We start from the raw sequence: 25,508 nt of genomic DNA, 5'->3' as shown, positions 1-25,508 counted from the left end.
CAACACACCTGAAACAAATGAATGGCTCCTTACCAGGCATCTGCAGAGCTGAATGATATGTGGATGAGGGAATTGAGCCAATTAATTCAGGAGTATTGGAGAAATGTTTCATTTAAAAGTTCCATTTTAGTAGATCTCGAGGACTGAACTTGGGCACCCCTGCTCTACAGGGTAAAACCAGGTTATGTTTTTCATGACAGAGTTGTATCTAAATCACAAGAAAATTTTTTAAATTCCACGGCCACTCCCTCCATATGCAGATAGGCGGGTCCTCACCTTGCAGGCATAGAAAACCATGTCCGCCAACGCATATGAAGGGATGTGAACTTACATGGTGTAGATTTGCTAGTTTTAGATTTTTATTCTTTTACTGAGTTTCTGATGAAATATTACTACAATGGGACGGATTTGTGCTTTTGAGAGGCGTGAAAGTAACACCAGGCTTTATTTTTTTAGGCCAGCTCAACAGCGCTAACAGCTCAGATTGATACAGTTCAGGACCACCTTGTTCATGTGTAGCTGAGGAGATTCAGGAGGGGAAAAGTCTTCCACCTTAAAGACCGCTCTGTGACTAAGGTGTTTTGTGAATGTCGCTTTGCATCTTGCCAGTGAGCTGAGTTGCTGCGTTTAGTTTACGTCATAAAACATGTAGCTGATTCAGCGATGTAACACACGGGGACATTATCAGAGGAAGAGAGGAAAAAGAGAGAAAGTGACAGCAAGACATAAGAAAAGAGTAAAACATCAGATGGTTTTTACTAGATGGAGAGAGCTCAGAGAAGAAACGTAAGCAAGAAGGAGGCAGAATTAGCTCATGCTAGGGGCCACCAAAGTACGAAAATCTGCCAGAGTTCAGTAGTGCTGCTTTAATGCTGGATTTCTGCTCGCAGGATGTCTGCATACGGAAAGGCCAGCGTAGCTGGTGCTGGTGGGCGTAGGGTTACGGTAACGTGTTGCAGTTTCTCTTTCGAAACCTGAAGTAGGGCTGGTATCGGCTGGTAAACTGTTCTTTTGATGGTTCATTTCAGTTCCGGCAGAACAACAATGGTGCAATGCCTTCATGAGCTCGTGAAAGCAATACAAAGAAATAAATATGTTATGTGCTGTTTTTAAAATGGCGGTTACTGCACAAATTCAGCGAGAAGGTTCAGAATCCCGCAAACACGTAATCATAAACTGACCAATCACAAGGGAGTACTTCTGTGTAACCGTGCTGCATAGCAGGGGTGCAGGTCAGGTCTGGAAGAGGAGACGTCAACCCTCCCCGGACCTACATGGAACATATGGCCAGGATGTCATAACCAACCTCACGCAGACGCCTGCGAGTATAAATCCAGTTTATGAAAGAACATGTGATTATTTGGTTTGAGACTCAACATAGGAGTAAGGTTTACCCAATAGCCCACCTTAACGTCAACAAAAAGAAATTTATTCTTTTAGTTATTCTTACATTAAATTTAATTTTTAAGGCTAATAAATGTGGTACAGCCTGATTGTTTTTTATTTTAATGTCTGCCCTCAGGAAGAAAAATATATCTTTGATGTGAATAAAAGTGATTGTTTCAAATCAGCATGCGATATTGTCTCATGTCCATCTCTGGATCGAGAATCAAAATCATACTGTGGCAGAATTTGTGAAATCTGCAAACTTTGAATCATTATTCACTGATTAACCTTCTGATTTACATCCCTGATCTTTATGTGACCTGCACAGCAAACACAGCTTCAACATTTTAATTATTTTACATTATATAACACAGCCAAGGTGGCTCCAGTTCAGCATCACTTAAACAAGGAATTATTCACATTTTTTCCACCTCTGTAACATCACACAATTTCATTGAACAGTTTTGCTCTGATATAAAGTTAAAAGCTATCAGCTTTACTATAAAACTTTAAAGAATAATTACAGACGTAAAAACATAGCTCATAATGGAAATTCAAATCTTTTTGTTTTGAATGATTTCCATGTCTTCAAACAGAATCTTCTTCAGCATGTAGAGTAGCAGCACACATTTCTGGAGCAACGTGCAGCCAATCCTGAGATATTATTATAAACAATCTTTGCTTTTTTGTATCATTAGTGTTCAGTTCAGTTTAGACAAAATTCTTGGCCAGTTCAAAGTTTCACATTTTATTCTTTGTAATTTTGTATGATTGTTATCACGCTAAAACAGTAATATTTCTCTGTATACAGTATACAGTAGACAGTATTTCAACCTGACCTCGCCACAGAAGCTACATCGGTCCACAAAACAAAACATCGCCATTTAAAAACGAAGGCTCAAAAATTGTACAACCACTACATAAACTTTTCAACTCCAGGCTGATCTTGTATTTCTCCCTCAGTTCCCTACAGATAAGCAGCTCATGTGTCACTAATTAAAGGCATTGATGTTCAGCATCTTAGGTTCTCACCAGGTTTATATTTAACATCCCACAATATGACAACATGCATGTTAAACACTCATGATTTGGCCACGAAAAGAGACAAAGCATAAAAAATGGAATTGAAATAAAACACTAAAAGACTAAATGTCATTACGAATAGAAATTTGTACATACTTGAGGTTAAAAAAGAAACACAGAGCATCAGATTGAGACAGGAAAGTCAAAGCGACCTCCACATGAGTATTTTCTAGAACCATTAATGCACTTCGGTTTTTCCGCCTCATCAACCGTAGTAATAACCAGCACTGGGTTACATTAAGCTCTGCTTAACCCCACTCAGTCACGCCACCCACCATAACAGAGCAAAAAGCCTGGATGGTGGGAACATTTAGCTTGATGCAAGCTATGCAATTCATTTTAAAATGTGCAGTTTAAGTGCCATATATTTATATATATATATATTATATATACATAATATGAGTTTATACACCCAAACCTGCTTCCCCTGGTGAACTACAGAAGGCATGTCCAGTGGTGAGTCGGTGCAGCTGAAGTGAATCAGGCTCATCACACCTTCCTTGTTTTTATACTTCAGACTGATTTTGATTAAACGATGGATCATTGCTGTGTCTGTGTGGTACTCTGGCTGCTAATACAGTTAGCCAAGTTACCTGGTATGTATTTCGTGTCAACTAAACTGAGTGTTCTGCTCTTCTAAAGTTTTTTTTGCCCATAAACATTGCTGCTTCTTTACTGGAACCTGCTGCCCGCTCACTACATCATCTGACCCCAGAACTTCAGAAACCATCTTCAGCTCCGCTCATCTCTTCCTTGGGTTCAGTTCTCTTTGTGTGACAATAACATGATAACACATAATAATAATAACATAAATATAATATAATATTACAATACTATAATAATAATAATAATAATAATTATAATAACAATCACAAACCTCCCTCTGTCACAGTAAACACAATTAAAGTTATGTAAATACATTAAAATCACATATGAAATTTGCACAATACTGGTTACATAAAGTTGAGGTAAACTTGACCGTTTTGTGGTTCCCCTAAACTTTATCTATTAAAATGAATGAAGATCGTTATTGTAATGATTTATGTCTATGCAGCTAGTTTCTGTTCCAGTCTTAGCTCAGACAGCCTGTGCTTTTCTCCTTATAGCTGATGGATTTATTCATGTTTCACAGTTATTTGCTTTTTTACTGTGCTGTCAGCTGACCGCTGACATCATCACCTCGTGTACTCATGAAGTGAGTACACTTCTTAGGACAACAACTTCATTAATGGTAATAAACACATTAAGGAGAATACCAGGTTTATGGTTGGTTAAATTCATGAAAAAATAATGTGATAATGTGTCAAAGAGACTTCTTTTGACTTCTGGTGTGAGAGAAATTACTTCAGTTAGACGTGCTCCAGCCTACTTTCCACATCATCAGTTGGATGTTTATATGGAAATTGTGAACATGTCATTTAAAGTGTCTGAAGAAACAGCTGATAGTCTTTATTTTTAAGTTTGTCAGGACAGTCTCGTAACACTGTAGGCTCCTACAGAGTCCCTGAGATTAGATACTAGTCTTTGTCCATGGTCTGCATCATCCCTCTGTTTACAGAAAACAGTCATTTCTGAGAGTAATCAGGATGGTAACACTTGAGATTTGAGAGAGAAACTCGTAGAGTTTTTTTTTTTTAACATATATATATATTTTCTTGCATATGTACAGTGACGATGATGATGACGATGATGGTGACGATGATGATGATGATGATGTCCACCTCACTGCATGTATTTTGTTTTCCATTTCTTTATTTTTGCTTGTCCTGTGTCGATTTCATCTGTTTGATTCCTTTTAGTTTGTTTAAATTGTCCTTTTAATGATTCTTCTGCATCTTGTTGTAATGCTTCTTTTTATGTAAAACACTTGGTTAGTCTTGAACATGACATGTGCTTTGGAATAACCTTGTTTTGCCTGCTACTGCAAGAGTCTGAATGATTCAGCAAAGTCAAGAATGTGCTCATTTCCAAAAGACAAATGATTCACTTCCACTTATGAGGGGCCAAAAACAGATTTTTGGAATGTTTTTTTGGTTGACCAATGATTGTGATCACATAGTAATTATTCCATTTTACAGCATATCAAGTCAGTTCCTGTTGCATTCCTTCCACTCCTGGCCGATCACTGGTCCAGTTCTTGAACAAAAAAGGTTTCAAAGTGGCCTATGAAGGACTTTCCACCTTCACGCCAGTAACTGTAGCCGTGAAACACCTCTGGAAAAGCCGCTCGGGGTCTGATGATTCATTATCCGAGTCCACTTTTCTGCTCGCTAAGTGCTTTCTGAATCCCTGCAGACCGGATGTGCTGGTCACTCTCACATGACTGGGACCCTCACTGGGATCTGCTGAAAAAGCACAGTCAGTTGTATGAAGTGCAGAACTCAAAGCCACCACTTTCATTATGTGCTCCTCCTGAAAGTCTAAACCCTCTGAAAAAGCTTCTGAATAAGGGATGTTTTCAATTTGGATTTCAATAGGGCAGCTCTTTTCATCTCAACCTGTTAAGTTTGATAAAAAGCACCTAAAACGATAGAACGATAGAAGGTTCATATGAGTGTCATTGGCATCTTGGGACTTCTATGGACCTCAACGGATGTATTCCCGGTGTCAAAATGTTCAGTCTGGTACTATACCTGGGTAAATTACGATTAACAGAGAAATGTTAAGTTTCTATCCTTGCCTGGTTTTTAATTTCTCTATTAGACAATAAAACCATTCCAACAATGAGTCAATAAATAATAAATCTTTATTTATAGAGCACTTTTCATACAATGTGTAGCTCAAATTGCTACAAAAATCCATGCACACTGATGCCATTTATCATCTTCAGCAACAAAATAATTTCTAAACAATGTTTTCACTAAAATAGTCTTTTCTTTTTGTCCTTTAACATCAGGATTTAGAATTTGAGTAACAGCTGAAAATAAAGAGCATTCTCCTGTTTTATCATTCTTTTATGTGGGTAATCACGTCTGTAATTTTGACAACCTTTATGAGGACCGATTAGGCTTAAAGAGATCAATCTTTTCTGATACAGAGAGGCCCACCTCATCAGGGCTAATAGTCCTAAAGAGACTAATGTCCATTTTTAGTGAATTAGAAACACATTCTCTGGGCTATGCTCATGGGTTCGGGGTGAGGTGATGAGTGATATGATTATGTATGAGCAGCTGATTTTTCTTCCTGCCTACAACCGATTGTGATGCAGTATAAGTGATGGCATCACAACTTTTAAAGGCACATGCTGCTCATCAATCAGTCTCACACACACATCATGAAAACCACTGACAGGTTCGGTTAGTAACACTACTCATCTAGTCTAGCCATTAAGATGCCACCCCACAACCCACAGAACCCAGACGTTATTGTTAAGCTGTGTTTCCACTAAGAGGTCCAGCTCATTATGAGATGGGACAGTACAGATTTTTTGGGGTTTTCACAAGCCAAAACTGGGAAGGGTAGCAGATTATTCCAGCTTTTTTGGGATCCTTCCATTGGGGACCCAACTTTACCAGTCTGACCCTAAAGGTTGAACTTGACACACCTCCTGTAGGATTCGACAATAAGAACAAACCGGGAATATGTTTAAATATAACATGAATTTTTAGTGTAATTTAGGGCTGGCCAATGTGGCCTAAAAATATAATCTCACATTTTTTCAAATCAAATACAATTTCTGATTTTAATATTTTTTTTTATACGAATGAAGGACAGTACAGAAAGTAATAACTTTTCCACCATATAAACGGCTTCATATCTTGCATATAGCTATCCAACACAACTACATCTATGATCGCTTTCCATCTGGATCTTATCATAGGGTCCACTGCGGAAATAATTTCCCTAATGTTGGTCGTCTCTTTACAAGGGTTTGTGGGCTGAAGTTGTCTCCTGTATTTCGTAGAGAGCAGCATTTCTCGCTGCAGCTGTATGCACAGCTAAGTTGCAGGCGTGACGCTCACTTCACTGTAAATCTATTAGTGCTTTTAAACATGCACTGTTCTGGTGTGGAGGGATGAACCCGCTGGTAACAATGGAAGCCCAAGGAGAGCATTTGCAGTGCATATAAAAGAGGAAAAAGAGTCGCAATTTTCATAAAAATAAATAGTCATAAACAGAAAATTTGATTAATTGAATTGATTACTGTAATTACAAAGAAGGAGTCGCTCCACTATGACATCACACTATTACGTAGCTGACATATCTATCTCTATTTCAACTGATACCCCACCGACTGGGTAGAGCTATTGTTAGCTGTGGAAAAGCAACAAAGATCAAGTTTACCAAACTGTCCCATCCCGAATCCAACCCTCTAAAGGCTGGACCTTGAAACACTGCAATCCACTGATTGGTAGAATGAATCATCTCTTCCTGTCCGACTCGACAATAAGATAAATTATGGAAAAAGATAAATAATTTTTATTGTTTAAAACCACATGCCAAGAAGAAAGAATACAAACTGCTGGATGTCCACTATTCTCCTCCTTTGTTTCTTTGTTGGATTTTTTATTCATCATAAATCAAGGAAGATGTTACGCCACTATGACATCACACTGTTACGTAGCTGACGCTACTGATGCGTCCTGTACTGCTAAACCCTGCCCCCACAGTTTCTGCTGTTACTACTCCCATCAAGAGACGCATCTACAGAGGCCTCGAAAACACACCAAATTGCTCACACAAACGTAAATGACGCAGAAAATGGGCAAAAGGCATCTTTTCTTCAGTGTACAGTTGGCTGTGGAAATGCAACATAGATCAGGGTTTAACAAACCAAGCCGTTCAAAACAGTCCCATCCCAAATCAGGCCCCTTGGTGGAAAGAAAGCTTCAATGTCCCAGTACCAGACTCTCCAGGACACTCTGAGGTCCACATTCTGTCTGGTTAGAGCCGTCTGACTGCTCATTGATGTACTCTGTTGAAACTTAACAGTTGTGTTGTTGAGCAGAGAGAAGTTGTCCCACATGCACATTTCATTTAAAAACACTGCAGCTGGTGTGACTGCATCGCAGCCTCTACAAGGTTATAGTAAATGCACAGAAACACACTCGGTAAAAAGGTTCAGTAAAAAACTTCTTAAAAGAGAGTTGTAATACAAATTTCCCTGAGGACTCTCCAAAGGGATTAATAAAGTATTTCTATTCTAAACATATCTATCCTGACCTGGTGCTCTAAGAGCAAGCCCGTTGTCAAGGCGACTGGGTTTGGTAACAATGAAGAGGTAGCAGAGGACACAAACAGTGATGAGGAAGGCGAGGAGGACTACCGCCGCAATAGACAGACCAACCATGGCACCAATACTAAGAGAAGAGGAGACATATAATTTGGAAACATACATTAGAGGGTAAAAATCATTTTGGTGAGTTGGTGAATGAAGCTTGATGAGAAAACAGCATTTAGATTCTATTACTGGCTTAGATTCTAAAACTGACTCATTACACATAATAATTATTATTTTCCATGAAACAGTTTCTAAATTTATGCAGATGCTGCAAACCAGTAAAACTGACACAATATGTTGCAACCCCTGGAGGAAAAAAGTAGTTGTGAAAACAACACTGCTGCTCTAAACCATAAAGTATCAACCAAAAACACTAGCACATGAAAAAAAGTCTTTTCCCTGAATTGTGTTTCACTGATCCGACTCTTTCTGAATAAAGGAATGGGTGAATGGGGGATTAATAAATGAGACATGCTGAGCTTTAATGAACAAGTTCTGACCTATTTATTAACTTTACAAACAAATGTACAAAACTGAAATAATCTTTTAGAAAATCACATCCATTAATTCTATTTATATTGCACCTTTTAAACAGAAGTGGGTCACAAAGTGCTCTACAAAATGCACTATCACTATAGTCTCGTGAACAGCTTATAAAAACAGTATGCAGTGCAGCTCATCTTGCAACATACTGAAAATATTTGGGAAACGCATAAAAAAGCTCAACTCAGAAAAACTCACGAGAAAAAAAATCACGTGAAATAAGAAAATGCAGGAAACTGCGCTCACCTCAGCCACCACATGTATCCGTACTCATACGGAAAAAAACTGTTGGGGTCATCACAGCAGTACTTAACATCGTTAAAGCCACAACAGTAGACCGCAAAAGCCGCGTTTCCTGGTTTGGGGCAGGAGAACCCCTCCACAAACACACCGGCTGTGTTGTGGTAGCTGCTGCATTCAGAGTTCATGCTGCAGCCAAAACACCGGAGGAAACAAAGATGAAGAACTTCGGGATCAGTGGATTTGAGTAAGGAGGAAGATTCCTGCGTGACCGCGCGAGCCAGAGGAGGAGTGTGTTTCTTCATGAAGAGACTGATTCCTTCCTGCTGAGTGAACACGCAGAGAGAGAGAGAGAGAGAGAGAGAGAGAGAGAGAGAAGAGGGTGAGGCAGGGGGCGGACAACTTTAAAGAGAATGCGGCTGTCTCGTCTTTTCTCTCACACACACACACATGCGCACGCACTGAAACTTTAATTGTGGACAGCACAGTGTAGGATTAAGTGACAAATTAATCTCCACGAGGACAAACTGGCGCCAATGCTGCATCTACAAGTAACAAATCACTACTGGACCCACGAGCCTGGATGCTGGAATGATGGATGGATGGATGGATGGATGGGTGGGTAAATGGATGGATGGATAAATGTGTACTGACATAAACGCAGCACCAGTTAATTGGTTATCTCTGTGTGAGGCATGAGGTTTTAGACTAATTGGGCCCAGTGCACTTAATTAAGTAGCCTAATGCTATGAATGTGTGGTGGGTTGCCAAGGGTAAATCAAAATTAAATAAATAAATGAATAAATGTTTATTATTTATTATTTAATTTTCCTCATATTCAACACGTTTTATAAATAAACTTGAAACAACAATGTTAACACAACATACAGGTCAAATACAATGTTAAATCTAAATGTTGAATCGAAATTTTTCATCTAAATCACATGTTATATCTAAATGTTAATAAATGGTAATAAAATCTAAATATTTGATCTCAGTTTTAATGTGATATGTTAACCCATTGATGCCTGAATTTACTTAGAACTATGTAAAAACTAAATACAAGGAAAAAATCAGCAAAAAAAACAAGAAAAAGAATGGAATTGAATTAAATACAATTTAATAATAAATTAATTGTAAAAAATGTCACGATCAATGGCAATGTTGCGTTTAATTTTACATAGGTCGTCGCCTGTCTTTCTGTCTTGATTACCTTACATACTTGATACAGGGTCTAGGATCGACTTACTTGCTTGATACACATTTAATCAGAGTGAATGGTGGATAATATTTCTTGCAATAAAAGCTATTTAGGAAACTATCTGTGGACTTTGACTGTTTGAAACAAAATATTGCATCATCCTCTGGACACACACACACAAGCTGTAAGAGCTAGACGATAACAAGCTAGTTGCAGGGTTCATTGTAGGAGACATGCTCCCCTTGTCGACTGCTGAATTGCCAGGTTTAGAAATATACTAGATAAAATGATTATGAGACAAGTGTTCCCATTTCTTCCCACAGACAGGGGTGTTGTTCTTATGGTTTTAAAGCCATTTTGTTTACAATATACAGTAAATACTATGCAAACCGGCAGTGATGATTCGGCTATGATGTTTGTCCATGTCTATCAGGTGAATTAAGAAATGGTAAAGTAGTAGTGGCGTTACTTTTCAAATGCAGTAACAAGTAATTTCAAGCCCAAGCAGAAAACTCCGGGCAACAAAGTTCGGCCGAGCAGACAGCAGACTTGGTTCAGGGGGGCTGGCCAGGGGACTGAACAGACAGCAGTGTCAGGTCAGGAGGCCGGACCGGAGGCCGGACCGGAGGCCGGACAGACTGGGGCAGGATCTCCGGTGGTCGACCCGGAGGACAAGCAGACTGGATCTCTGGTGGACGGGCAGTCTTGGACCGGAGCTCTGGATGCAGACCCGGACGACGAGCAGACTGGATCTCTGGTGGACGGGCAGTCTTGGACCGGAGCTCTGGATGCAGACCCGGACGACGAGCAGACTGGATCTCCGGCGGCTGAGCAGACGGATTCTCTTCAGGCTGGATCTCTGTCACGTGTGGTGGCAGAGGTGAGGACCCAAAGGCAGCCAGTCAAAGCAGGAAGCAGAACAGTGCAGGTAACGGGTTAATTGCCAGAACAACCACACGCTACAGGGATTAAACCACATAAGGATCTGACAAGGAATAATTGAAAACCCAGGACTTAAATACACAGACTGATAAATTAAACACAGGTGACGTGCATGAGTAATCAGACAAGGTGCACTAACGAACAAAACCAAAGAAACACAAAACTAATCCCTGAACACCAAAACACCAAGAACAAAAGCTAGAAACATGACCAAAACTAAACACAGTCAGAACCTGAAACCATAAACCATGACAGGTACAACCATTTTGCTAAGGTAGGAAGCAAACATTCTCCTGCCTTGCATACCCCCGTCCAGCCACAGCCTCCTCCCCGACAAGAAGGCTTTCCTCTGGAGCAAGAATCTGTGAGGATGTAATGCAGCGTTTGAGATAAGAACAATGCAAAGGTTCATTTCTAAAGATCTTTTAATGTCTCACACCAAACTGTCACCATGTTCCACATCTCAGCTCTAATTTCTTTAACATCATCAGCAATGACCTTAATGGTGTTGATGATGTCCCTTTGTGTTTGGAGTAAGGCTTCGATCAGAACCCCACCTCTTCCAGATGCGCTATGCGCACCTGACACACTGGGGACAGCTGGAGCTCAAAAACCACATCTCCGTCGTTGGGTCGGGACCTCCTCGTCCTCACCACCTACTGCTCTGTCGAAGAACAGAAGGATGCAGCACACCAGCCTGATGTTTTCTCTACATGTGTACAAAATAGTTTACACAGTCATGACATAAAATATGTAAGAGAGCTTCACTGGGGTTATTTGTAGTTTCTACCAAGTCTCCCCTGGTCCAGCAGTATGAGCTCAGGTTTGATCGTCCTTCGGTTGCAGAAGGCTTTTTTTTTTTTTTTTTTACCTCCAGTTTGAGGTCCATCCACTTCTTCTTTTAATTAGCTCCTCCAAAGTGGAGGTCATGTATTCTGGTTTGTCTGTCTGCTCAATAGCAACATAACTCAAACATTTATGGATGAATTTTATATTTTCAGAAATGGAATAAAAGAACAAGTGATTAGGCGAAATGCTGGGGTGATCCTTCTGGATCCAGGAATTTAAATTAATTGTTTTATTTGATTTTTATTTACTATAGGGATAATATAGGGATCATTGTGCCATTATAGTTTCTAAATGAAAATAATACCCACAATCACTGGCAAGAAAAGAAAATACAATGACTTGGCGGAAGTCTGCACTTTCTGAGTGCTTCTAGTTTATTTCTTCTACAGTTCTGTCAGTCACACTGACAGCCTGTAAGTGCCCATGGTTTCATGAGTCTTGATTTTATTTTTATTATTATTTAGTTTTTTTTAGCTACATCATATGTACACTTTTAGTATAGATCCTAAGCAATGTTTTATAAATGAGACATCAAATCTAAGTCCAACAGAGCAGCTTTGGGATGTAGCGGAACGGGAGATTCTGATCTATCTATCTATCTATCTATCTATCTATCTATCTATCTATCTATCTATCTATCTATCTATCTATCTATCTATCTATCTATCTAAGTAGAACTGGTTTAGTAACTGGAAAAAAATCTTGCTGCTCAGTAAGAACGCATAAAACCTTTGCTGAACATGTCACTACCTTCTACAGTAACTACGAATATCTACAACTATCAACTGGACAGAGGACTATTCTTGCTGGAAAGAGATTTTAATGAGATTAATTGCAACTGTTAACATCTGGCAGATCATAAGCAGGACTGGAAAACAGGCTGAATAAAGACTACTGGGAAAAAATAGAATTATTAGATAAATAAGGACTGAAAATTAAAACTTTAGACTTTATTGTCCCCAGGTAAATTCTTCTCCACAGACCGAGCCTCTGGACTCTCACAGTGAGTAATAATGCACAGAACACCACACAACAACAATACTGCACAGAGCGCAATAGTTAAGAAGTGAAGGGTCTCATTGGTCTTCAGCAGCAAAATGTTTAAGTCCAGCCTGTCTTTGAAGCCCAGAACCAAACAAACTAAATTAGCCATCTCATGATATTCTGTACCATGTGAATGCTGCACTTTTCAGGCCTCTTCTAAATAACCTGAGAACCGTTTGGCTGCTTTGTTTATCCTTATTCCTGCCATCTAACCAGCATCCTCGCTGCCAACTAAAGTTTGTGATTTTTAAAGTATTTCTGATGCAACTGACTTGAACACTTTTCTTTCTGTCTTTCTTTCTTTCTTTCTTTCTTAAATCTCATAATTTTTCTGTTTTGGCTCATACTTTTTTTTCTTCTTCTTTTTTACTCTCTGACACATTTCCAAAATCCCACCAACCCAACATGAATTAATCATGATTAATTTATCATGATTACTCGTGATTAATCACCATTCACAACTGTGCCTAAAATATGCCTGTTTTTACTGAATTGTATCAAGTGAAAGAGCAAGAAAATCCTCACTTGGGTTTTTCTTCACTTTATTTTACATTAGATGGTCACTTTTGTTGTAATAATCAGTTCAATGTTACATAAAATCAAGACATTAAAAATATATCTCATTTGTGCCCCCCTTTTCCTGGTCAGTGCCCCTGCCTGGCTCCCCATCAAAACGTTTCTAGACCCGCACCTGCATATCTGAAGTATACATTCTCTCTACCACCTGTCAGCTTCTTTGTTAGTGAAGGGTCCTGCTTTGCTTTGAATTTTAGAGCCTGAACATAGTTTCATTCACCACATTCAAGGCCCATAAATGATCAGACCTGTGTCTCCAACATCTGCATAGCAAATGCTTCCTTTTGCTGTTTCACTCTCACTAGATATCTGAACCTGATCTATCTTCATAGATAAGCTGTCTGATGACTAGTAGATTTTCACTACCAAACCACATTAATACTGAAAAGTAATATGAACTAAATTAAATAGGATGTTGTTATCAGCGATTTTAATTCTTCAGCTTCAGTTGACAGTGGCATTGATCTGATTGATACAAGGCTGATAAATTTAGCTTATTGTTGCTAGCACGTCCAAAAACCATACTTTTGGGTAAATATGTGGCAGTGTGAAACCACCTTCCAGTTTCCTCCTTCTCAGCTGAACCATAAACAAACGAAACAAGCGAGATGGTGCTATCGACAGAAAAGCCGGTCAGCTGATCACAGACAGCCATCATGATTCAGAGCAGGAGAAGGAGGGGGAGAGGAGATAGCTGCGCTGGCTGCAAAACTATGTGTAAAGTTTTTTTTTTTGTTGTTTGTTTTTTTTTTAATGCAGGAAAAGCACAGGTGTTGAACCTTTTCATCAGGAATAGTGTGGGTGTTAAAAGGAGAATGAGAATGTGTGCATGCAAAGAGCCAGCCGACTCACCTTTTTCCATTTTGCCTCTAGACATCCCCATGTCTCATTGTCATTAATGACGGATGCTGCATGTGTTAAAAATTTTAGTTGCTATAAAGTGGATATAATCCAGAATTATAGCCACTTTAACTGTTTTTGTAAGAAACCAAACCGTTTGAAAATCTGTCAAGATTTCAACGAAATAAGAGTATTTATGTTTGTGCAGATCACTCACTTTCCATTAGCTACAATAGATCCTGCAGAAGAGCAACCCTGTGGTAAGATGGCCACCGCGTGAGGATGGTCGGAGCTCTGCCATATAGCATCTAGCCTCTGTAAAGATATCTATGTGTTCCTCTACCACACTCACGCCACTAAGGTTCTACGGAGAGCAGCAGAGAGCAAAATAGACTTTGTTATCGATATTTTATTTTATTTTTATTTTTTTTATCTACTGCTTGAATATGGTTATGGGGTGGGGGTGGGGGGGAGTGGAAGTCATTGTCATTGTACCGTTTTTTGCTGTGTTTTTATCATTGTTAACACAACCAAAGAATTATGTACATAATTATATCATTTGCAACATTGTCTTAGGTGCTTTGTGAGAAGAAAGCCTGTTTGATTTGGTTATAAACAAAGAAACACACTTAGTGTTTATTTGTGTTATGTATGGAAACTTCAGGTTTTTAATAAACATGTAAAAATGGCCATCTGAGGCCTGTCCTGCGAAGCTGGATTTTCTCTTTTCGGGGTAACTTCAGGGTTAACTCTGGGTTTTCTGTTCTACGACGCTGGTTCACTTCTTACCAAGCTGTATCACCGCATCAACAGACGCTGAACGGCTAACCTGCTCCAGAGCAGATTATATTCTGGATAAGAGGTCAGCGAGTATAAAAGCGCCACCTCCTGACCAATCAGATCTCATGAAAAATGGCCTGCCCATTTAGAAGATCCCGTTGACGTTGGTGCACGGATAGTGAGAGGAGAGCTCAGGAGAGAAAGAGTCTTTAGGGACAGATCCAACTCGTTGGACTTTCCTGATGACACACTGTACCAAAGGTACAGATTTTCAGCAAATGGACTGAGATACATGTCAGCTGAATATCAGATGAATTGTGTTTCATCCATACAACAGATACAGTAATAAAGCCTTGTCACTGACCACTCTGAATTATGTTTTTATATTTGTTCTTTACTTGCTTCCAAATCCTTTTACTGTAGCTCCACTGGGGTTGCTCCTGAAACGGAGGTTAATAATAGTGATAATTCTTTTTCACAAATGACATAAGTACAGAACCATTGAGTTATGGAACGCACAACTATCCGTGCATTCATGGTGGAGATATTGATAACATTTTATTGAATTGATAACAACTGAACCGGCAATTTTCTGCCAGCATTCCTTCCTGGCTTTGGCTGCAGCAACAGTGTTGCTTTTATATTTTTAAATTCTTCGTATTTTTGAAGAATAATAGTCTGCTCCTTCGTGGTAAAATACACTGCTCTGCAGGGTTTGTCCATGTTTGCGATTGGTCAGAAACCCCAAACACCACCCCTTTTATGTGAACGCGTACTAATCCTAATTGGAAAACCCTGGGTTGAGTTACCGAGTTGATAACCAGCTTCGTAGTACCTAGTACAACTTATCCAGATCCTGAATGTCTGGGTAAGTCAACCCAGGTAACAGAGAGAAATCCGGGGTATGTTAATTGTGCTTTGTAGTAAAGGCCTCTGGAGTCATATGTTTTGAAGAAGAGGCATTCATCTGGCTATAACCATTTTTCTCAGTGACTTTGGTTCATTTTTCACATCAGAATTAACATTTGCTTAGCAGTTAGTGTGTTTCTCAAAACAATTAGTACAACTGCATAACCTTGTGGATAATCTGCAAAGTGTGTCACTTCCTAAAAATGGATAGTTCATTCCTCAAAAGCAAGTATTTATATCAATGAAACTGTCAGAGCCATCAAAATGAAAAGTCCTGTCACCATTGAGTACGAACTTGTTGTACAGGAAGCTGTGAGGACCCAAGAGCAGTCGAGAAGCCTTGAAATCACAAAAAGGGTTTTTTTGACAAAAAGAGTAAAATGCTTGGCAGGCAAAAATCAGCGGAGTCACCAGAGACAGCGAGTTGGCAGGAGAACTCCTGAACAGAGTGGAGCAGAAGTTAATTCACACAGGTCACATCCAAAAAAACAACCAGAAAGCTGCAGAAACCAAACTTTACCACGTGAGTGCAAGCGACGATCCAGCAGAGGTGTGTGTGAGAAGACAGGTCTGAGTTCTTTTGATGGTTCACTTCAGTTTGGTGGGTATTTTCTGTTTTAAATCAACAATGGCATCCAGTATGGTTCAATGTCTTTATTAGCTTGTGGAAGATAATGAGGAAATAATTCGATCAGCCTCTCATCAATTTAATCCACTGGTAATTGTTTTTAAAAACGGTGGTAACCACACAAATTCAGCAATAAGATCCAGATATCTGGCAACATGTGATCCCAAACTAACCAACCCGAGTTTTTTAATACAGAAAAGTCAGATCTCTGAGACACTAGGTGAAAATGCCCAAGACAGCACTACACACTAGATGTACAGCCATTTGAAAACTGTGGTAAAGTTACACGTTTCTGTTGTTAGTAGTGTAATTGAATACATGACACAGAATACATTTTTTTCACATTTTCACTTCATACAATGTTTACCATCTTACAGTAATTTGTTCACAGCATTATGCAAAAAAGCATACACTTTAGTCACCTATTTACAACAAATTTTAAGTATTAACCCTTGGGTAAACAATATACTAACAGTCCATACATGTACAGTACATTATATGTACATATAGTACATATTACTCTACTGTATGTTACATACTAAATCACTCCTGTGCATCAAGACAGTCCTGTCTGTCTGGTCACATATTTTCATCGACGTCACATCGGATATCATCCTTTGCGATGCAGCATGGAAGGCATCTCCTAAAGCAGCGGATCTCTGCAGGACTCTGCTGTGATCTCATTGCATCCTGCATCCATGGCTACTTGGACAGCCATTTGTATGTGGATGCTGGTCATACACCTTCTACCTCCAGGCAGAGAAAAACAACTCTATTCGATTTAGTGAAAGCTGGAGGTCAGCTGAGAGCAGTTGTTCAATTTAGGAGACATTCAAGGAAAATATTACAAAGAAATGTTTCTGCTTGACAGATTTTGACAACTAATTCAACATTTTTGCATGTAATGACTAAAGCAATGAAATGAGGACTATTAGTTTTATATGGAATGACTATTCAGCATTCACAAGTATAGTTCATTTTGACTGATATGACATTAGCAAATGATAATGTTATGAAACAGTGATCCATGTCCAAAAGCATTTGCAATTTGTTGGAAGGAATGAGAAACTGCTACTATGATGTGCACAAATGACTAAATGTTGTGGAGGTTAAACTGTTGTGCAAATGTAAACAGTGATGTGAGAAATGCACCAAAGCGACTGAGAAAACCTGTAATACACATGGCTTGTGTGGAGGACAGTGCAATTACCATTAGGCTAATTAGACCTCGAGGGGTCAAAACTCCAATACTTGGAGGTCGTTTTGTTTTTGTTGGTTGGTGCCTTAATATGGACAAGAGCTTATTAGTGTTTGTGGAGAAAGTACACATTGTAAAACTAAGTGCTTAAGAGTATGGATTGCTGCCAGAGAAGGTTGTTATAGTAAATACTTTTGTTGCTCATAAAGGCGACAAAATCAATTCAATTGAGTCAGGCCTTCCCAGCCCAAGTTCATTTTCAGCCAACTGGCAGTCAATCAACATGTAAAATGAGCTCCAAGGAAAAATGTGTTGTTAGCTTTTTGGAGGACTGCAGTCTGTTTTATCAAAATGACCCTGAATTACTCAGTCTGCAGGTACTCGGCTACATCACACACCTCAAGTGGTGAGCTCAACTCGTCTATTATTTCCAGTTGGTTGGTTGGTTGGTAGATAAAAATAAAATCTTTTATGTTTTTGTTAGAAGTCTATAACGTAATTTTTATCCAGTGTAAGTGACTACAAGGACGTAAAGGCTGGTATAACGCTGTCCTCATTATTATCGATGGTAATGGGAGAATTTCAATGCAAGGTATAAGAGAGAAGAAACAAAAGGAAAGTGAAGGGAGAAGAGAGAATAGGAAAAAGGTAGATTGTTGCTCATTTTTCTCTGAAGCTAGAATAGAAATTGACATGAAGAATGATTGCTAGTTCATGCTGTCTGTTCCACCACTGGGGAAAGTTTTAAAGCGGAGTCTCGAGTCTCTTGGGTCAGGGAGGTTAAACTGGTAATGGAACAAAAAAGGAGTAAAGTTCTGAACTGAAAGAGTGTATGTAATGTTATCTGATGTCAAAGCTAAGTTTGGCTTTTTTTCTTTTTTTTTTTTTAAGTATTCTCACCAGTTATTAGTGACTTTATATATATATATATATAAAAGTCACTAATAGAGAAATATCACATATTAAAGGCAAAATAAGTAGCATTGACACCAAGTGTTTCCAATCAGAACTGCAGTCAAAAGAGAAAAACACGGAGAGTGTTCTTCCCCCCTCCCCCTCAGAGTTTCGCGTAGGTTGCCGGTTTGTGAGACGATGGTTCTTTTATACAGTCTATGAAGGACGGAAAACATAGCGCCAGCAAACATCATGATGAGGAGCGAAGATGATTCACACACACAGTACGTTGGTATGTTTTGCAATGCTAGCGCTAATTTCACACGCTAATTTACGTTAGCATAGAGTGTAAACAAAAGCTACATTATTCAACAAATGCCACGTAGCAGCAGTTTTCCCTTAGTCTCACTTGATAGTAATTTCATAAGTTTATAAAGACAAACACAGTATTCACTTGGCCCAAACATCATTACATTCGTTGTTGTAAACTAACAGGCCACCAACTTACTCCACTAATACGTCCATACAGTCACAAATTAATTTAATGAGTGCCGAGAAATAAATTAGACTAAATCTTTGTAAATCAAGATAAACTTTTTGGTTAATTTAAGCAAAATTCCGGTGCTTACGTGTCGAGGAGAAACTTTGCCAGCTCAGACTTCTCCACCTTGCAAAAGATTCTCCAATATTGATCCTCGTTTTATTCCATTTTTGGTCGTTTGCAGAGGTTTTTTAGGTTTTTCTGAAAATATTTCTGGTCTGCTTCTTTTACTAGGTTCCAGTTTGCATTCTGGCTATTAACATTTTTCTCCTCCGTGCACCTCCCCTGCTCCTCCACATGCCTCCCCTGCTCCTCCACATGCCTCCTCTGCTCCTCCATGCGCCTCCCCTGCTCCTCGACTCTCCTGCTTCCTCTACCTTACCTGTGTCACATTGTTCTGCATCTACGTCTTGGGATACTCCTGCCTGTCAAACATTTATTTCACATCTGTTCAAGTCTGTGAATAGGAAAATATCAAAACGCTAGTATTAAATTAATAAAGAATCCTACATGAACCTTGTGGCACTGATGCTGTTACCTGACCAGAGCTCTCTTCCTCGGTTGCCTTTTGCTTTGTTGAAAATTTTTTAACTGGCTCATCTGAAGTTGCAACAAGTGGTTAATACATCAAGGTGTGTAGATGATAGCCTACATTTTTTAAGCTAACTAGTGTCAACTTCATTAGTCTACGCTACCAAATGTTACACTGCATCGTGTCTGCTGTTCATTATCATTCTCTTTATTGGAATGTTTATTCAACTTGCAAGATCTAAAGCAGCTAACAATGTAGCTGTAGCTGCCCACTGAGTCAGTGTAGGAGAAACACAGTGGTAGCCCTTCCTCCCTTGCCAGCTAGGTTTGTTCCCCCATTCTACAACATAACCAGGCATCTATGATTCTGTTTACCACTGTGCAGTGACCCACCTTCTTTTATCAGCAGTGTGTAAACATCTGGAAACAGATGAGAGCAGTTGATGGACCTTTAATGTAGGAATGTTGTCCTATTATTTTCTGATATGAGTCTAGCTACTTAACAGTCCTGTGTCTTTTGTTGTAGGTTCCATTTATTTATACATCAAAAGTTAAAAAACTAGAGAACATTTTGGACCATTTTGATCCAGCACCTGGACATTTAATTAGATGCTATGCAGTTGTGGAGTATGCTGCTTAGCATTGTCCTGCTGAAATATGCAAAATATTCCCTGAAAAGGATGTTGTCTACATGGAAACTCTCAATGCTCTAAAACCTGCTTTAGCATCAAGTTGCCAGTTGCAAAGGCGTTAATGCACCTCCATACCACCAGATATGCACATTGTTCAACTGAGCACTGAAAAGCCAGATTGTTACTGTTCTGGTGGATGTGGCGTCTATAACTTCCGAAAGAAGAAAGAGACGTTGTCTGGATGGGAGCAGATGTTGCTCTAAATCTCCATGTACTTTTTAGCATTGATGGAGCTTCACAGATGTGAAAGCTGCCCACGCCATAGGCACTAATGCAGCCCCATACATCAGAGATCCAGGCTTTTCAACGAGCTGATAACAAGCTGGATGCTCCCGCTCCTCTTAGCCTGCAGAACACAGCATCCATGATGCCAGAATTTCACATTTTGATCCATCTGACCACAGAACAGTTTTCCTCGGACCATTTTAAATGAGCTTTGGTCCAAATAAGACAGGGATGTCTTTAGATCATGCTCACATGTGTTATTTTCTTTGCACAGTAGAGCTTTAACCTGCATTTGTGACTTGCATGATGATCTGTGTTCACTGAGTCCAAGCAGTAACTCCCATGACAAACATGCCTGTTTCTAAAACAGTGTTGCCCGAGCAATCAAAGATCACAGGCATCCAGTATTAATTCTGGGCTGTGTCGACTGCGCAACATGACCTTTTCAGATTCCCTGGACGTTTTGATGACCCCTTTGTATAGTAGATGATAAAATATTCAAATTTTTTTTTTCAATTTTACATTAAATATTTTCATTCTGAAGTCATGAAACGTTCAACACTTAATATGGTCTGTTGTAAATAAAATATAGGAGTTGCAAATCATTTCATTTTGTTCATTTACATTTTACACAGCTTTCCAACTTTTTGAAATTGGGATTGTATTTTTTCCTTTGCCTTAGAGGCAGAAAGCGTTTGCTTTTTTTATTTGTTTAAATAAATCAAAATATTAAACTCTTAAAAATCTTTTTTAGAAACCACTGAATTGTAATAATCATCAGAGTGAATGGTTGTCATTTATAGGACATTTAGTCCTTTAAGTCATCTCCACATTCCAACAAAGAGTCTGCAGAGCAGCAGAGTCTCTTGAAATGAATGATAATGTAGAGGGAAAATCCAAGGACAAGTGACAAATCAATCAACAAAATAAAAGAGATTGTTCAGAGCATTTCTTACCAAGCTGTATCACCACATCAACAGACGCTGAACGGTTATGTCCTGCAGCTTTGGTTTTATTATAATGTTCTATTTCTGGTGGACGCAGGTGTTTGGTGTTGTAATGTTTTGGCATTAACACCTTATGACTGTGGCATCAACGCACATCATCCCCATTAACTCAGTAAGGAGTTGAGCTTTGAAACTGGTGGGGCAAGATCCCAGTCCATCCATGGAGCTGGTGGTTTGATGAGCTGGTAGTGAACGTCTGAGCATTGCTATGCTGATTTGCCAAGACTGTCGCTCTATTTAAGGAATTCAGTGTAAAGAGACACTATCAGACAAAACATGCTAACTCATACGACAAGCTAGCAGAGTAAGTGTGCAAAAAAAAGTGAAGTAGCTCCAAGTTACTGTGGCAATACAACAGCAACTCTTCATACAGGCCTGCCAGTCAAATGCATCCATCACCAAGGCAAGCTACAAAGTTCCATGTTAACTGCCAAACATGGTGCACCTTTCACAGTGGGTACGTTTAAGCATTTGGTATTAATAGGGTGGAGAACATTTGCCCTGAGAGGAAGCAAGAATGTTTAAATGTTTGCCTGGCTCGTAACTGTGGCATGGAGGACAGAGGACATATCAGATGTCCAGAGACAGCTGGGAGACTGGAGTGTCTTTTGACTACTTTTCATCAGCCTGTAATGAAATCACAGATGCATCTGACACTGCGCAGCTACTGATTTTTTAAGAGGAGTAGATGAGGACATGAGGAGCTGCTTGACCTCCAAAGCCTTAAATGCCAAACACAAGGATCATATCTATTTGATTCTGTCTGTGGAGCTGTTGATGACATGAAACTACAGTGGAGTAAAGTTTGTGGGATTATTACTGGCGGAGCACCTGCAATGGTTACTAAATAAAGTGGGCTGGTCACATTGACTGAAACAAAGTCAGCGAAGGAGGTAACGACATTAACTTCCACTATACTTGTATAATTCACCAGACTCCCTGCACACAGCATAGGCTTTCCAATTTGATCATGTTATGAAACCTGTGGTGAAGGCAGTAAATTGTGTTTGCTCTGAAGCCTTCTACCATCACCATTTCCGTTTGGCATCCAGGCTGAATACGGAAATGTGCTACTGTACATCAAAACTATGTGAAATGGCTCAGACGGGTGTCTACCGCGCAGCGGTTTTTCCCTCTGAGAGGAAATTGGACAGTTTTTGACTGAAAAAGGACAACCGAAGCAAGAACTGTCAGACACTGTATGGTGTGTAGATCTGGCTTTTTTTGTTGGCATAATGAGGCATCTGAATGTGCTAAATCTTAGCCTTCAAAGAGCGTTTGGATCCAGGTTGCAACTTCTTCTAAGACACGTACCATAGGTGGAACCTTGCACTGCACATTTTCCACCTTTGCTGGAGGTTATGGACAGTCTCCTGCAGGACATCGAAGTGCAGATGAAGAGCATGTCTTTCTCTGGATTTTAATGTACTCATTCAGGATTTCACAGATTCTGAATAGGACATGTTGCTTTTGTCGTCTCCCTTCTTCATGAACCCCAGTGCTTTGCCACAGATGCAGCTGGAGCTCATTGCTTCAGTGTGACGGTGAGTGGTGCAGCAGACACCAGCAGCTTTCTCTTAACTGTTGGGTTTTACAGGCAGCTGGATTAAGCCAGGTCTTCAGAAATCTTAACATTTGCAAAGAAAATGCAGAGCTTATTTGGCTCCACAAATTTGTCTGAGAAGACACTCTCCATTAAGTTTGTGTTCATCTGCCCTTAATCCAGACCTGGCCGTTCTAATGAAATCCAGATCTCAGTATCACCCTTCTCAGTAATGCCAGTGAGTTATGTTTCTTGGGAAATCTGAATTTGAAAGTGTTTTAAATTTTTAACACCTCTGTTGCTCAAAAGCCAAAAGTACAGTTATAAATATTTGGAAGTGAGCATGTGGCACTTATTAAAATTTTAATTGTTGAATATAGTTTTCTTCTAACTGTGTTATGTACCCGGTATATACTTATAAATACTACTTTTCTTTCATATTCTTTCCAACACTATATATGTATATATATATTTCATTAGTTCTATGTGGCATCAATTTGGTTAAAGTGCCAATTAAAAAAAATCATTTTGACATTGAAAATAAAATGTTTATGCGTTTGTAAGTAACTTTTACTGTTAAGAAAATATCCGGCCCCTGGGAATCTGCTCATGATCAAATCTGGGCCTGTTTGGACACCCCTGCTTTAGAAAGAATGGAAAAATTATTTTTCAAAATCCTTCTACAGTTTCTGCCTTTGAATCCTCAATGAGGATCTGGAAGGCTTCTTGCCGACATACTGAAGACAACATAAATGAAGAGAAACAATCTAAAAAGCCAAATAAGATTAAAAACAGGTTAATGCATTACTGTACATGTCTGTAGAAGTAATATGTGGTATGTGAAAAAATGGTGGACTGCTTTTGTTTTATTCAAACATCAGAGAGTTTATGAAAGGATCAATCTCGGAAGAAGAAATGCTGTATCCAGTCAAAGCTCAGATCCTAACATGGTTTTGTGATTTTATTTCTTTATTTTGGTGACACAGACCAGGATTGTAAGGAGTGTGTGAGGTTACCAGTGCACTTTTAACAGAAAAGAAAGTTTTCAATGACAGACCTTGCAATCAGTTTACTGAGTGGATTTTTCCCCTTAATTAAGACCTGGATCTGAAACAGATGATAGTTCTACATGCTCCAAAAAATAAACAAATAAAAAATTTTTAAAAAGTACCTGATAGTTTCTTTAGGGATAAAAGGACTTGTCATTAATTAGATTTACAGCAGACTCTCTTGAGGACATTTTAGTGAAGAGATTAAAATCAAAGTTGAGAACAGTTCTGCACTCCGAAGGCCGTCCTATTACAATGTTTTTAAGCACTCCACTCAGCGACTGGGGTCTTTTATCCCTGCAGTTCTTAGATATTTTCATTTGCATTGTGTATAATGTTTTTTTTTTTTTTTATCACATTTTAAAATCAGATTTGGCTTTTTACTCTTTTACTGCATTTAATTTCAGAATTATTTATTTAATGTTTTCTTTGATTGTTGGCTGTATGGTCTGATCCATAGCTAAATAATTTTCCCTAGTGGGCATTCTCTGGCAAAAGGCAATCAGGCTGCACAGCATTGCTCTATGAGCACAGAACCCACATGTATAGGGGCCTGATCCCTTTCTGACAGTTTGAGCAGAAGATGCACATTAGTGGCCTGAAGGAGGTCATTTTGCTCTGGCAGTTCTCCTCCTGTTCCTCCTGCAGAGGGAACAGATACTGTAGATGTTCTGCTGGCAGGTTATTGTCTTCCTACGGCCCCTCTGCATCCCCTGGTGTATTGTCCTGCCTCCTGGTATCTCCTCCATGCTCTCCACAGTGTGCTGGGAAACACAGCAAACCTTCTTTCCACAGAGCAGGTTGATGTGGCATCCTGGATGAGCTGGACTACCTGAGCGACTTGTGTGGATTGCAAACACCACCTCATGTTGCCTCTAGTGGTTAGGGCACTGGCAAAATGCAAACGTGACCAAAAATCAGCCTCTTGCCTCTCATTTCCACCTGTTGTCTGTTCCATTTGTATAAAATCAGATGAAACTGATTCACAATTGGTGTTACTTCCTAACTGGACAGACTGATATCCCATAAGTTGGGCTGACTTTGAGTTACATGGTAATGAGGGTGTCCTTTTTATATGAGTAGTAGGTACTCATATTGGTACTCTGTAACGGCAAGTTCCCAATTGTAAATACTTAATTTGGGTACTTGCATCCCTAGTAAAAGCTGATTGATAAGGATAATGTAAAACAAGTCGGAACATTAGTTTAGTGCGTGTTATACTACGTAAAAACAAATCAAAATGTACATATCTACATGTAAACCTTTTCTTTTTCCTCAAGCCTACACAATTATATAACCATTTGTTAAAATATGCTTTATGCTGTATATGAAAACTGCAAAGCCTTTAAATCTATTAGTAAAGCCTGTTTAACCATTTCTTTCATTCTTTTTCACTAACACAGACTATGTCCTAATATTGTAACCTAACATTTAGAAAATAATACGTACATATACATACAGTATATGTAGCATTAACTACTTGGGAGCCTAAAAGTATTTTTAAGGCCTCTGAAAAATCCCCATTGGGGGCCAGTTCTTATCCTTATAAGTCCAGATTTTACCATTTGGGGTATATTTACTGTAGC

The 25,508-nt window shown here is 39.2% G+C and overlaps 1 protein-coding gene across 2 annotated transcripts; it reads right to left on the bottom strand.

The window, feature by feature from the left end:
• Positions 1-3,066: 3,066 nt before the first annotated feature.
• LOC121644653 (protein shisa-like-2B) lies at positions 3,067-8,832 on the bottom strand. Of its 2 annotated transcripts, none has more exons than XM_041992744.1 (3): positions 8,480-8,832; positions 7,633-7,769; positions 3,067-4,814 (listed from the first exon to the last, which is right to left on the bottom strand). In XM_041992744.1, the coding sequence occupies exons 1-3, from the start codon at positions 8,776-8,778 to the stop codon at positions 4,633-4,635; spliced, it is 618 nt and encodes a 205-aa protein (XP_041848678.1). In that variant the 5' UTR covers positions 8,779-8,832; the 3' UTR covers positions 3,067-4,632. The 2 variants fall into 2 exon arrangements, with proteins under 2 accessions (XP_041848678.1, XP_041848679.1); XM_041992745.1 differs by having other exon boundaries at positions 3,067-4,811.
• Positions 8,833-25,508: the final 16,676 nt, after the last annotated feature.

The sequence above is a fragment of the Melanotaenia boesemani genome, chromosome 8 (assembly GCF_017639745.1).
Source record: "Melanotaenia boesemani isolate fMelBoe1 chromosome 8, fMelBoe1.pri, whole genome shotgun sequence".
Taxonomy (NCBI): Eukaryota; Metazoa; Chordata; class Actinopteri; order Atheriniformes; family Melanotaeniidae; genus Melanotaenia; species Melanotaenia boesemani.
The sequence above is the reverse complement of the archived record's forward strand: the minus strand, read 5'-3'. Positions and strand labels throughout refer to the sequence as shown.